Raw genomic sequence first — 12018 nt, forward strand, 5'->3', positions numbered from 1 at the left:
CTACTGGGACGATGTCCACATCAGAGAAAATAACTTTAACTACATCTTTTTTCATACTGATATCTCCTTAATATTTTATTGTGAAGTCACCACTTACTTGTGCAGCATTACGGCACGAAGCATGCAGAGCAGAACTGGAGACAAGAGAGAGAAAGAAATATGAGTATCTCAGCTTTAGATTCACTCTGATCACTGAACCGTGACTCTATACGCTGTTTTAATGAACTTTGACATTTCAGTCACATAAGAGTTTGTTGGGGATATAAAGAATGCGATTATGTAAACTCGATGGATGATACATAATCTTATAGTGTCTTTTATTATAGTCAGCACAAAACATGTGAAAATGGTGCAGGATTGACCGTACTGAGTGCGTACCCAGGAAATGTATTAAATTAAATTAAACACTGGACTCTTATTCACAGAGCCTTTGGGCCCCTCATAGGCTCAGTGGCCAGAGGCCCCGAGGTCATTTTTATTTTCAGGCGCTGATGAGTACGGACCAAAATTCATGACTTAAGAAAACTTCTCTTTTAAATTCAGTCCTCCAGCGTGGCTTTATTGCAATTTTATTAACATCAGCCTTCATTTTAAAAAAAGATGTGTTTAAAGTCGCACAATGATTAAGAAATACAAACGTTAAATTCTTGACTGCAAAGACCCGGCGCATTGAAAAGAAAAACTAATCTGATCAAAAAATCAGAAATGCACTGGGTCACTAGAATTTAATACTTTGTGCCAAAAAGCTTTAAGAAAACATTGCGGATATTCGATAGTCAAACTGTCCACCGACCTCATCGACACCCGCACTCGTCCACCACCATGTCCTGGTAATGCCGCAGCACCACGTTGTCGTTGTTGTCGTAGTAGAGCATGGAGATCGGGGACAGGCGGATGGGGACGCAGCAGGGTTGGGGCGTGCCGAGCGGGTCCAGGGAGTGCACCAGGGTCTGCAGGATTGCGTGGTTGGTGCCATTCAGACTCTCGCTGAGCGGGAACGGGCACTCGCCGTGGCAGTAGTTGGCCATGTAGCCCTGCGGGGCGATGATCCAGTCCTGCCAGCCCACGTCTTTGAAGTCTATGTAGAGGCGACGGGCTTTGCACACGTTGCTGGGCGTCACGGGGAGGTGGACGGCGCTTCTTCTCTGCCTGGAGCGACACTGATGAGGGTTGAGGGACACGGCGACCAACGAGGCCTGGATCAGCGGCACGGCGAAGGCTGGTTCCAAAGGGAGGGCGTTCCCCGGGTGGAAAGGAAGCAGCTCTTGTGGATCTGCGCTGAGAGGCAGCAGCTCTAAAACCAAACCGTAGTTGCGTCCCGGTTTGCGCCAGCTCTCTGCCAGCGCGGTGAGGTCCAGGGTGATGGAGGCGGTCTCTGGCTGCAGCTGGACGGACTGAGACAGCAGGAGTCTGCGGTTAGCCTGGGGATCGGCTCCCCTCAGCGTGGCTCGAATCACTTTATACAGAGACACGCTGAGGGCCCGGGGCCCCTGCAGGAGCTCGGCCGATCTGATGGGCTTCCAGTGGAACTTGATTTCCAGCCGAGCCAGAGACAGCAGCTCCGCAGGCTGCAGGACGGACATGTTGAAGAAAAGCTGCTTCTGCAGACACGCCTGACAGCTGCTGCTCCAGCCCGACACCAGCCGGCCTGCAACACACCAGCAGGGACAGCAGCCGCTTAACAACAGGGGTTTATTTGGGCTTTTATTCAGGTGGAGATGCACGATAACCTAAATCACAGACACGAATTATTTATCACGACCTATTATTTCTTCTCTCTCTCTCTCTCTCTCTCACACACACACACACACACACACACACACACGCACACACGCACACACACACACACACACACACACACACACACACACATACACACACACTGAGGCTGAACTCACTCTGCATTTTTAGCAGTTTTCACTGAACCAATTTGCATTTTTATTTTGTCAAACACCTTAAAATAACGAGCCTTTTGTTGTCTGTTTTAAAAGAAATGTTGTCCACAGAATTAAAGTCACGTGTTTTGATTGTTCACGCTGCCTCGCTACTGAGTAACACTTTGATAAATAAATAATAGTGTGTACTCTCGCTCTCTCTCTCTAATAAAGCTGTGTGCAAATCTTCACTGAACCTGTTTTGTTTTTTTTTAAACATCTATTTATTGATTTTGGCCTCATAAAACCCATTTTTATAGACTTGCTTTTATGTGATGTCATTTTTTTATTTTGTCTTTTTATTTCTTTTATTTATTTTTCTCCATTATACCTTCTCAGTTCATGTTTTAGCTTTTTTTTATTTCCTTTTATTTCTAGTTTTACTGCTTTTTTTGTTTCTGTTGTTGTTTTTGGTCTTTTTCTTTGTATTATTTTATATTGGCATTATGCGTCCTGCATCTTACATTATCTGTCCACTTCGTTAACTCTGTTTTTAGGTGCTATAAATAAAGTTATCATTAGTATTTTTTATAGAGCAGTATAAGAATACAATGAAAAAAATGCAGATGCACACACAAACAAAAACAGCAAAAAACAACCACAACAATTTAAAAAAAAAAATCTGACAAACAAAAAACAGGACGCTGGCGACAACACAGACCCAAAAAAAGACACCCATGTTACCTCATGAGTTGCAGGTTATTGATCTACGACAATAACATATATTGAAATATATTGCAATTCATTACCTTTTCTCAACAAATTATGTCCCTTAAAGTGAACTTTGTCAACGTCTATTATCTGTTGTCAGATACAATAAAAGGGTTTTTTTGTAATATTAATAATATATAAATTAAAAAATCTTGACAATCTCATGATTATTAAAATAAATAGATAAAAACTCATTTGTACTACAGACCTAATCTATTTAAAGTTATTGGCTGAATGGAAAGGAATATTATTGTGATGTGAGTGCATGAGAATCATCAAAAACTTCACGTGTAATTTATCATTTTCTTTAAACGTCTCTGATTTACCAACACTGTATCCTCACGCTATGTCCAGAAAGATCCACCACCAACATTTATTTAACGTGTGCATGTTATATAGTGATAATGGAACTTCGCAAATAGGTCGAGGCAAATATTATATTAATATCGTGATTTGAGACTAGATATCTTAGATTTTGGGTGTTTTAAGTGTTGTCTTTTCCTGGTTTTAAAGGCTGCTTTACAGTGAAGAGACTTTCAGACTTAACCAAACTGCTCCAGCGGTTCTGTTATTTACCTTTAACCACTTCATCATTTTATCCAAATTACGGATTATTTATCAAAAATCTCACTGTGTTCATACTTTATGAAAGCAACAATAGTCAACCTTATAATATTGTGACAATATTGATAACAACATGGATGGATTACCAAACATGCCAACTAGGCCCAGACCCAGACCCAGACCTAGACCCAGACCCAGATCCAGACCCAGGGGCCCACAGTGTCAGAGGGGGGTTCTTCTGTAAAATGTTACTTTAATTAACATGTAACATCTTTGAAGACACTCAAAATAACTACAGAGACACAAAAAGGCCACAGAGAGATGCTAAAGAACTGCAAAGACACACAAATGACCCCAAAAGGTCACAAACTGGCCGAAAAGACAACATAACCTCAAAGAAAAACAAAACATCCAAAACAAGACACAAAATGACCTCAAAGAGACCAAAACAGATGCAAAAAAAAAAAAAAAACCACAGCAAGAGATGCATAACTACCACAAGACCACAAGAAATACCACAGAGACACAAGAAGACGCATAAAGACACGCAAAAACATGAAAAAGAGGCAAAAGCACCACAAAGTCTGTGTTTGATGCTGCTGTGAAGGAGAGGTGGTGGCAGAGCTTTTTAATATCTGCGCCTCGAAGCCTTTTTTCATTTTTTTGAAAGACACTTAATCAATTTGATTTAGGTTTCGAGGTTCAATAGCATCTGGATGTAGCAAAAGAAAACTGGAGTCAATCCAGGTTTCAAAGGGTTAATCAGAAGTTTAAAAACAATTTACACTTGATATGTGTCCATCTGGCTATGCGCGAGCAACTAAACATTTGTGCATTTTGGGGCCAGTAAACACAATGAAGAGTATTTCTGACGCACCTTGGTCCTGCACGTATCGGATGATGTTGCCGCGGACTCCGTACTCAGACACCGTGCAGGGGTCGCTCTCTCGGGCCTGGATGTCCTCTGACCTCCGGAACATCCTCCACAGCGCGGAGGGGACGCGGCGGCGGGGCCCGGGGCTCCCTGCGGGCCGGGGCCGCCCGGAGAGCCCCAGAGAGCTGAGGAGGAGCCGCTCCTGACTCCTCGTGTCCTCCACGGGGGACAGAGCACACACACCGAGGACACACAGCGCCGCCAGCAGCAGGGGACACACGTGCGGCCTCATGGCTGATGTGACGCTGATGATTTGTCCCCTGATGCATTTGTGCTGAGGACAGGGGGGCGTTTGTTTTAACGCGTGAGACCTCCCGGTGAGCTGAAAGACAGGCGGCAGACAGGCAGCAGATAAGACACTGAGACAGACCCTCAGCAGGCAACAACGGAGACAGCGGCTGCAGAGACACGGATTTAAACAGTTTTAACATTAAACTGTCAATATTTGATGTTTACCAGAGTTTCTATTTAATTAATTAGGAGTGTTCATGTTCACGCGCCATGCTGATGATATTTATTGTTACTTTTTAAAATATCATTTTACCTTGTTTTATATCGTGTACAACTTTTTATTTTAAAGTTTTGTTATTTTTATTGCAAAGCACTTTGTAACTTTGTTTCGAAAGGTGCTATACCAATAAAGTTATTATTATTGTTATAATAATAATAATTATTATTATGTTAGTGTTATTTTTTCATTTATCCAGAAAAAAATGTAAGATTAAAAATCTAAGTTGCAGACAGACAACATTTAACAAAAATACAAACGCAAAAACGTAACTTAAAGGCCCAGTATTGTGTGTTGGTGCCATGCTAATATTTATTGTTACTTTTTATATTATTTTACCTTGTTTATTATATTCTACACATTGCTTTTAGCTTTTTTATTGAGTTTTTTTTGTTGTTGTTGTTATTGAAAAGCGCTTTTTAACTTTGTTTTGATGCTATTTTAATGCTTAAAAAATTAATTAACCTTTATTTAACCAGAAAAACCTCTTGAGATTAAAAATCTAAGTTACTGACAGAAACATGTGGCAAAAATACAAACACAAAAATGTAACTTAAAGGCCCAGATGAGTTACAGCTGAAAAATGTTAAATAGAAAGCTGTTTCACTAATTAAAGGGTCACTTCACCTAAATAACTAATATATAAAATATTACATTAATTAATTTAAAACACGGCATTGTCTGTAGATGTTTTGAGATGTCACAAAGGTCAGAAAGTCTTCTGTCCTCACCCCAGTATAGTGGACATTTTGCGGATTATTTTAGAAGTCCTCCATCGACTGATGAGTTTTTCACCACAGACGGACAGTAATATGAACTGATTTAATGTGTGAACGATAAAGATATATTCTGTTCTATTAAAACAACAAAATCACATTTAACAAACACCAAAAGCAGCATCAAAACAGATATCTGGTTGTCAGCACCTTAAGACCTCAGTGACAGAGACACCACGGTCTAAAAAAAGGAATATTTCCTCCTCAGTCGCTCTTCCTGAGGTTTCTACCAGTTTTTCCTCAGTCGGTGTGAGGGTCTAAGAGCAGAGGGATGTCGTATGCTGTAAAGCTCTCTGAGGGAAACTGCTTTTTATGATAATTGGCTTTATAAATAAAATTGTCTTGACTTTAAATGTCACCCTTTAACTCCACACAAACAAATATAAAACCACTTTCTTTATAAAGTGAACTTTAAAAAAAACACTTTGGCTCCCCCCTGTGGCAGCATGAAAGATGACACTGTTGCAGACATCACTGCACGCTGTTAATTAAAATCCTGACGTCCATCCACAACCAAAGAAACCAGCACACTCACATGAGACGAGGAGATTGTGTTTCAAATACACAAATCAACAGAAAAAAAGGCGAAAAACAATAAACAGCTACGGTTTCACGTTAAACTGATGCTTGGATTTGAGTTCATTCACACCCAAATCTGAGGACTCTGCAAAAGTCTTCCTGGTGACCCCTGACAGCACTTTTTTGAAATCTGTTGCGCCATCTAGCGTTTCTTTTATGTATTTCATTTCTTTACAAAGTGACAGCACAAAAACTCTCTGCTCTCACCTGAAACAGATCCAGAGTGAGTTTTTAGTTTATAGTTCAGCGCTCTCTTTCAGACTGGGATGTTTGGAGGATTTTAAGATGCCTGAGGTGGTAAAAACATCCTGAACTCCAAAAAAAACCCCAAAAGTTAGGAAACAAAAGTCAGAACTTGTTTTATTCCTGTTCTTTCAACCCGACAGATTTATCTTGGGGACCCTTCAGAGTCCTCGTCCTCGTGGTGGCAGCAGCAGATTTTGACATCCAGCTCGTTCTTTGTAATTCTGTTTTTTTTTCACCACAAAAATAAGTTGGCAGCTGATTCTTTCTGCATGATTTTACCAAACAACGCGACCGCCCCTTTTTTTAGATGTTAAGTTCAAGTTTTTCTAAATAAGAGACACTAATACACAACTGAATTTTCATTGAACTCCCAGAGATGAATCAGCCTCCTCCGCTTCTTTATTCAAAGGTTTTATTCTGTTATTTAAAGTCAAAGCTAAAAACATTTTTTGTTTTTTTACACTGCCTTCTTCAACCCGTAATGACTGCAAACTTGTTTTTAAACGTGATTTTAAATCATTTAAATATATATTTTTTTATCTTTGCACCTCTAGTCTTTGCTTTTTCTATTTTTAAGGATTTTTATTTTAAACATTTTAAATCGTTTATTATTATAAATTGATTTTACCTTTTATATCTTATTTCTTTTTACTGTTTTATTGTAAATCTTATCCTTTATTATGTTTTGGTTTTTTTTATATTTAATTGCTTTGTAAAGCACCCATTGTACAAAATGTGCTTCTACAAATAAAACTGCCTTACCTATGGGTGATAACTTATCCATGGAAATATGACTAATTTTGGTATGCTCTGTTGATTTTTTGTTATGTTTCACATGATCAAAACTTTCAAATCCATCCATGATTAATGCTACAGAATATGATAATATTTCAGACAACAGTATTTATCGGCATTTCCAGCCATGATTGCAGCACCAAAACTGGGTGTCTTTTAGCAAGACTTTGTGGCATTTCCAGCCATAACTGTGGCAAAAATTGATGTTTTTAGCAAGATACGGGGGCTTTTCCAGACACAATTCTGGCACCAAAAGCAGCTATTTTCTTTAAGGAAGACATTGCGCGTTTCCACCATAATTCTGGATCAAAACATGACATCATGGCATTTCCAATCACAACTGTGGCATCAAAACATTTTAGCAAGACATCGTGGCATTTCCAGCTGCGTTTGTAGATCCAAAAACTGCTCGGCTTTTTGAGCAGAACATCGTGGCATTTCCATCTCCCATTGTGGCACCAAAACTGGATGTTTTTAAGTTGGCTGTGGCATTTCAAACCTTGAGTGTGGCTCCAAAACTGGGTTATTTTGGGGAGTTACGGGGCATTTCCAGCGCTGGTTATGGCGACAAAATCAGGTATTTTCAGCCAAAACATGAACACATTACATCGATTCAGTTCCAGTGATTTTTTAATATAGTTGGCAATCAAAGATGATTTTGATTTGAATCATTATTTACAGATCAGTATGTACAGTGGTCAGAGAGGAGCGGGAGGCCGTCAGTACACTGTGTGTGTGCGCCGGGGGAGGACAGGAGGGAGGACAGGAGGGAGGACAGGAGGGAGGACAGGGGACAAGAAGACATTCATCCTTTTGAAATAAATGAAGGAATAAATCCAACACTGACTTATTTCATTCATCTATTCAACACCTAACGGTATGTGTGCATAGCTCGGACATGGATTTGGCGACGCACACACACCTCCCACTCTCACACACACACACACACACACACACACACACACACACACACACACAGAATAAATATACACACTGTATATGAACAATCCACTGATAAGGTCAGACAATAGATAGACAATAATGTGCACTGGCTGATCTCACCTGATCACACACTCACACACACACACACACACACATTCACACACACGCACCTACAGCTGAACAGATACACACGACACACACCGCTAGACTCAGTGTGAGACTCTCCCGTCATCAGTGGTTTTACATTTGAGAGTTTTGTGCTGATGTTTGAATTTCAGTCAGAAAAAATAAAGTCACTGTTATTGTTAAAATAAAGTTATTTTGGAAGATATATCGCCACAGATGTGATCCTGCAGGTACTAACGTTACCCTCTTTGCCGTAAAGTTGGAATAAAACCGAGAATACAGTACGTAGTGTAGTAATGCACACATTCATTATGTTATTTTAAATAATTTTTACTTTTTTTTTTTAACCAAAACTCTACTGTTGAGGGCGAGCAGCACGTCTTGATCTAAACAAAACCTCATTACAGGACATAATTTATGACTATTTCTTGTATTTATAGTAAAAACTAATTTGATTTCTGTCCTTTTAGCAAAGAAAAAAAAGCAGCCTGAGACGCAGTTATTATTGAATTATTATTATTATTGATTATTATACTGAGTACAGAAACCCAACACGAGTTTCAGTGATACTGACGGTCATTTTGGGAGCGTTATCAGACTCATTTTCTGTAGATATTTAACATTTTATGTCACACAGATGATGGTCATGATAATTACGTTATTGACTTATAATCATGATGTCACTAACATTTTTGTCACGTTCTGACACGTTTCAGTCACATCATTTCTTCTCCAGATGTTTCTGTCCTCTGTCTTTTATTTATTCATTTAATTATTATTATTATTATTAATGTTTAATTTATTGAGAATATTTGGATTTTTTTCACATTTGAAATCAAGTGTCTGGGTATTCATAAAAATTAAATGTTCCTTGCTTCTCAGAAGGGCGTACTTGTATTATTTATGCTTTTACAGTAGCATGATAAGGTCTTAAAGTCCCGTGTGCAGGCTTCTATCGGCAGAAATGGGATATAATATTAGAAAACGTGTTCTATTAGTGTATAATCGCCTAAAAGTTAGAGTTGTTGTGTTTTCATTACCTCAGAATGAGACGTTTATATCCACATACGGAGCGGGTCCTCTTTCATTAAGTCTACCATGTTGTTCTACAGTAGCCCAGGATGGACAAACCAAACACCGACTCGAGATAGAGCCATTCGTGTTTTCGTATCCGGCTCAGGGAAGGTTTGGTCGTGCAACCCGAATGCTAGATGCCAATAAATCCAGGGATCACCAGAACTGTAAAATGACAATAATATTGTTTATAGTGATTATTTCTGAGACAATATATTGCCCGACAACAGTCGCTATGGTGACAGGCCGAAAAGAGACTGTGACGGACGATGGATTCGTCTCCAAAGATAAATGAAAGATTGGGAACCTGCCGGATTCGAACGTCTTGAATGTGATCCTAAAAGCCAAAAGTCTCAAACGTAAAAGTGACGACGGCTCGAGAGTCACAGGAACGTACAGCTGGACACACTCAGTCAGAGTTACAGTACTTGAGTAGCTGATCGAGGCGTACACACATCTAGGGCTTTGGTGCATCATGGGACAATCAGGACCGTAATTCTTCAGTTCGAAGGAGCACGACAGGCGCCGATCGGATCGATCAGTCCATATATATATTTATATATTTATAACTATAAATCCATCCAATGAGCTATGTACAAAGTATGGCAAAGAAAAATCTTTATTTAAATTGAATCAGCAGATGTCATCGGCTCTTCACTGCGTCGAGTCCGTAATGTCTCCAGTGATGTGAACGTTTCATGCGTAGGAGTGAGTCCATGCCGGCAGCCTGCAGCGGTCTGCGACATGGACTCATGGACCCGGTCTGCCCCAGAGCAAAAGCTCCGCAGAGTCCGTCCAGGGCCGGGGTTCAGTTCTGTAAGAAGGGGGCGGGCGCTCTTGCCACCAGGGTCATGTAGCGTTGACCTCCATGATGTGGTCGTCGGTGGTGGGAAGCACCAGCACCTGCCGCGTGTGGGTGTGGTTGAACACTTGTCCGGGGCTGAAGGGCTCCAGGCGCGGCATGGCCACGCCCTTCTGCTGCTGGTCGCCGCTGCCCACAGAGTGCACGCTGCCCCGGCTGCGAATGCTCGCCGTGTCCCCCTGGTCGTCCAGCGTCTTGTCCAGCAGGGACAGACTGTCGTTCTCCACGCAGCTGTCTGAGGACGGCGAGAAACAAGAAATACACGAGTCAGCAGAAGTCTCTTTTTTTATCTGTTGTTGTTTTCACATCCTGCGTCTTACGTTTTCTTTCTTTCTGTTATAATGAGATTTTTATAACGTCGCTGCTGAGATCTGGAGGGTGCAACTTAAGACAAGTTAGATTTAAGAATTTTTAAGACTTAAAAAAAAATACAAGACCAATTTTCTAATAACCAAAACAAAAGAGGGACTTTTTTTGTCTTATATTTATTGTAACATAAAACAGCCAGTGAAAAAAAGTGGAACAAATGTAAGACAATGAATATATTGTGTGTATATATATATATATATATACTGCATAATATATGTATGTATATATGTTGTTCTGAATGATTTCTTTCAAAACCATAGGAAAAGTTTTAAGTAACGACAGAAAAAAAAGAAAGTGTAAAAAACAATAAACATTAAGATGAAATTGTTAATAATAATAATAATAATTTTTTTTAATTTGCTTAAGTTTCAGAGGATTAAATGCATGTGAAAGGTTTTTAAATGCAGCACAAGAACACTAATGTCCTTCCAGCTTTCAGACGGTTTACATAAATAAAATGTTGTTTGTCCGATGTTTGGATGCTTTTTACTATATTCGGACGTCTTAGTACAGTCCCTCCTTAATAAGCGGCGCTCTCGCAGCTTCTGCTTCACTGCCTGCTGCTGTCGGATCGTCAGCTGACAGATGTGATGAGTGTTCAGGGGTTTTTTTTCTGTTTTCCTGCTACATAACATTTGGAACGACAGCTAATTCAAACACAGAGAATCAGCTGTTTTCCACTAAGTTTCTTCATTATAATAATATAATGACAAAGTGCTTTACACTTAAATCACAAAAATATACACAGGGAACATTTTAAAACACAAACCCAAGAGAAAAACCTAAGAACAAAATAAACATTTTAAATAGCAAAAAATACAACAAAAATGAAAAATTTAAAAACGACGGTTGAGTTTAAAAACAAAAACAGAGCAGTGCAAAAAGTGCAATTTGAGGAGCAAATATATTAACAAATAGAGAAATTAAAGAAAAGCCTTTCCAAAAAAATAATCAATCAGGTTCATCAAAAGTAATTTAAAAGTAGACAATCATATATTCCTTTTTTTCTGTGGAACAGAAAGAAGATCTACAGATATTTTGGGTTTTAAGTGTCGGAGGTCTTACCAGGGTCTGGCTGAATGGCCACTGCCGCCGTGTGAGGCAGGTACTTCAGCACTTTGATCTTGGGGAACGGCAGGTGTCCCGCGAACAGAGGCATCACCTCGATCTGAACCTTGTGGGTCGCTCCGGCCGCCATGGGCATCGACACCATCCCTGAACTCTTCCCGCACACCGCCCAGTTACTGCTGCTGTCAGCCACTGTGGACGCACACGCACGCACGCACGCGCAAACACACAAACACACACACAAACACACACACACATACACAAACACGCACGCACGCACGCACACGCCAACACACAAACACACACAAACACACACACACGTGCCCTGATGTTTGTTTTGCGGTTGGTGACTCTACAGTAACGACTCTAAATATTAACACATCCGTATACATATTCAAACTTTCTTTATCTATGCAGAGATCCATCCACGCCTAAAAATATCTGCCGGAAAAAAACGCTAAAAGCTGACGATGAGCCTGAGCCGACATGACAGCTTTTAAATTCAATTTTGTCTGCAAATAATAAATATC

At 40.0% G+C, this 12018-nt stretch overlaps 2 protein-coding genes across 2 annotated transcripts in view; both read right to left on the bottom strand.

The window, feature by feature from the left end:
- Positions 1-413: 413 nt before the first annotated feature.
- gdf3 (growth differentiation factor 3) lies at positions 414-4502 on the bottom strand. The gene is made up of 2 exons (XM_042495036.2): positions 4087-4502; positions 414-1648 (listed from the first exon to the last, which is right to left on the bottom strand). Exons 1-2 carry the CDS (start codon positions 4373-4375, stop codon positions 795-797), a joined length of 1143 nt encoding a protein of 380 aa, XP_042350970.2. The 5' UTR covers positions 4376-4502; the 3' UTR covers positions 414-794.
- Positions 4503-7659: 3157 nt separating this feature from the next.
- trappc10 (trafficking protein particle complex subunit 10) overlaps positions 7660-12018 on the bottom strand; it is a 30058-nt gene continuing 25699 nt past the window's right edge. Inside the window, exons 22-23 of the mRNA XM_088083521.1 lie at positions 11486-11680; positions 7660-10286 (exon numbers count right to left, since the gene is read on the bottom strand). Of these exons, the coding sequence (XP_087939647.1) occupies positions 10039-10286; positions 11486-11680 (443 nt within the window). The 3' untranslated portion in view covers positions 7660-10038. The remainder of the gene's footprint in view (positions 10287-11485; positions 11681-12018) is intronic.

The sequence above is a fragment of the Plectropomus leopardus genome, chromosome 10 (genome assembly GCF_026936395.1).
Source record: "Plectropomus leopardus strain MGB_pleo_1.0 chromosome 10, ASM2693639v1, whole genome shotgun sequence".
Classification (NCBI taxonomy): Eukaryota; Metazoa; Chordata; class Actinopteri; order Perciformes; family Serranidae; genus Plectropomus; species Plectropomus leopardus.

Excerpts from the sequence above, each read along its gene's own strand:
- gdf3 (XM_042495036.2), bottom strand. The coding sequence starts at position 4,375 with ATGAGGCCGCACGTGTGTCCCCTGCTGCTGGCGGCGCTGTGTGTCCTC. Across the intron at positions 1,649-4,086 it reads CCGATACGTGCAGGACCAAG|GCCGGCTGGTGTCGGGCTGG; the intron begins GTGCGTCAGAAA and ends GGTGTGTTGCAG.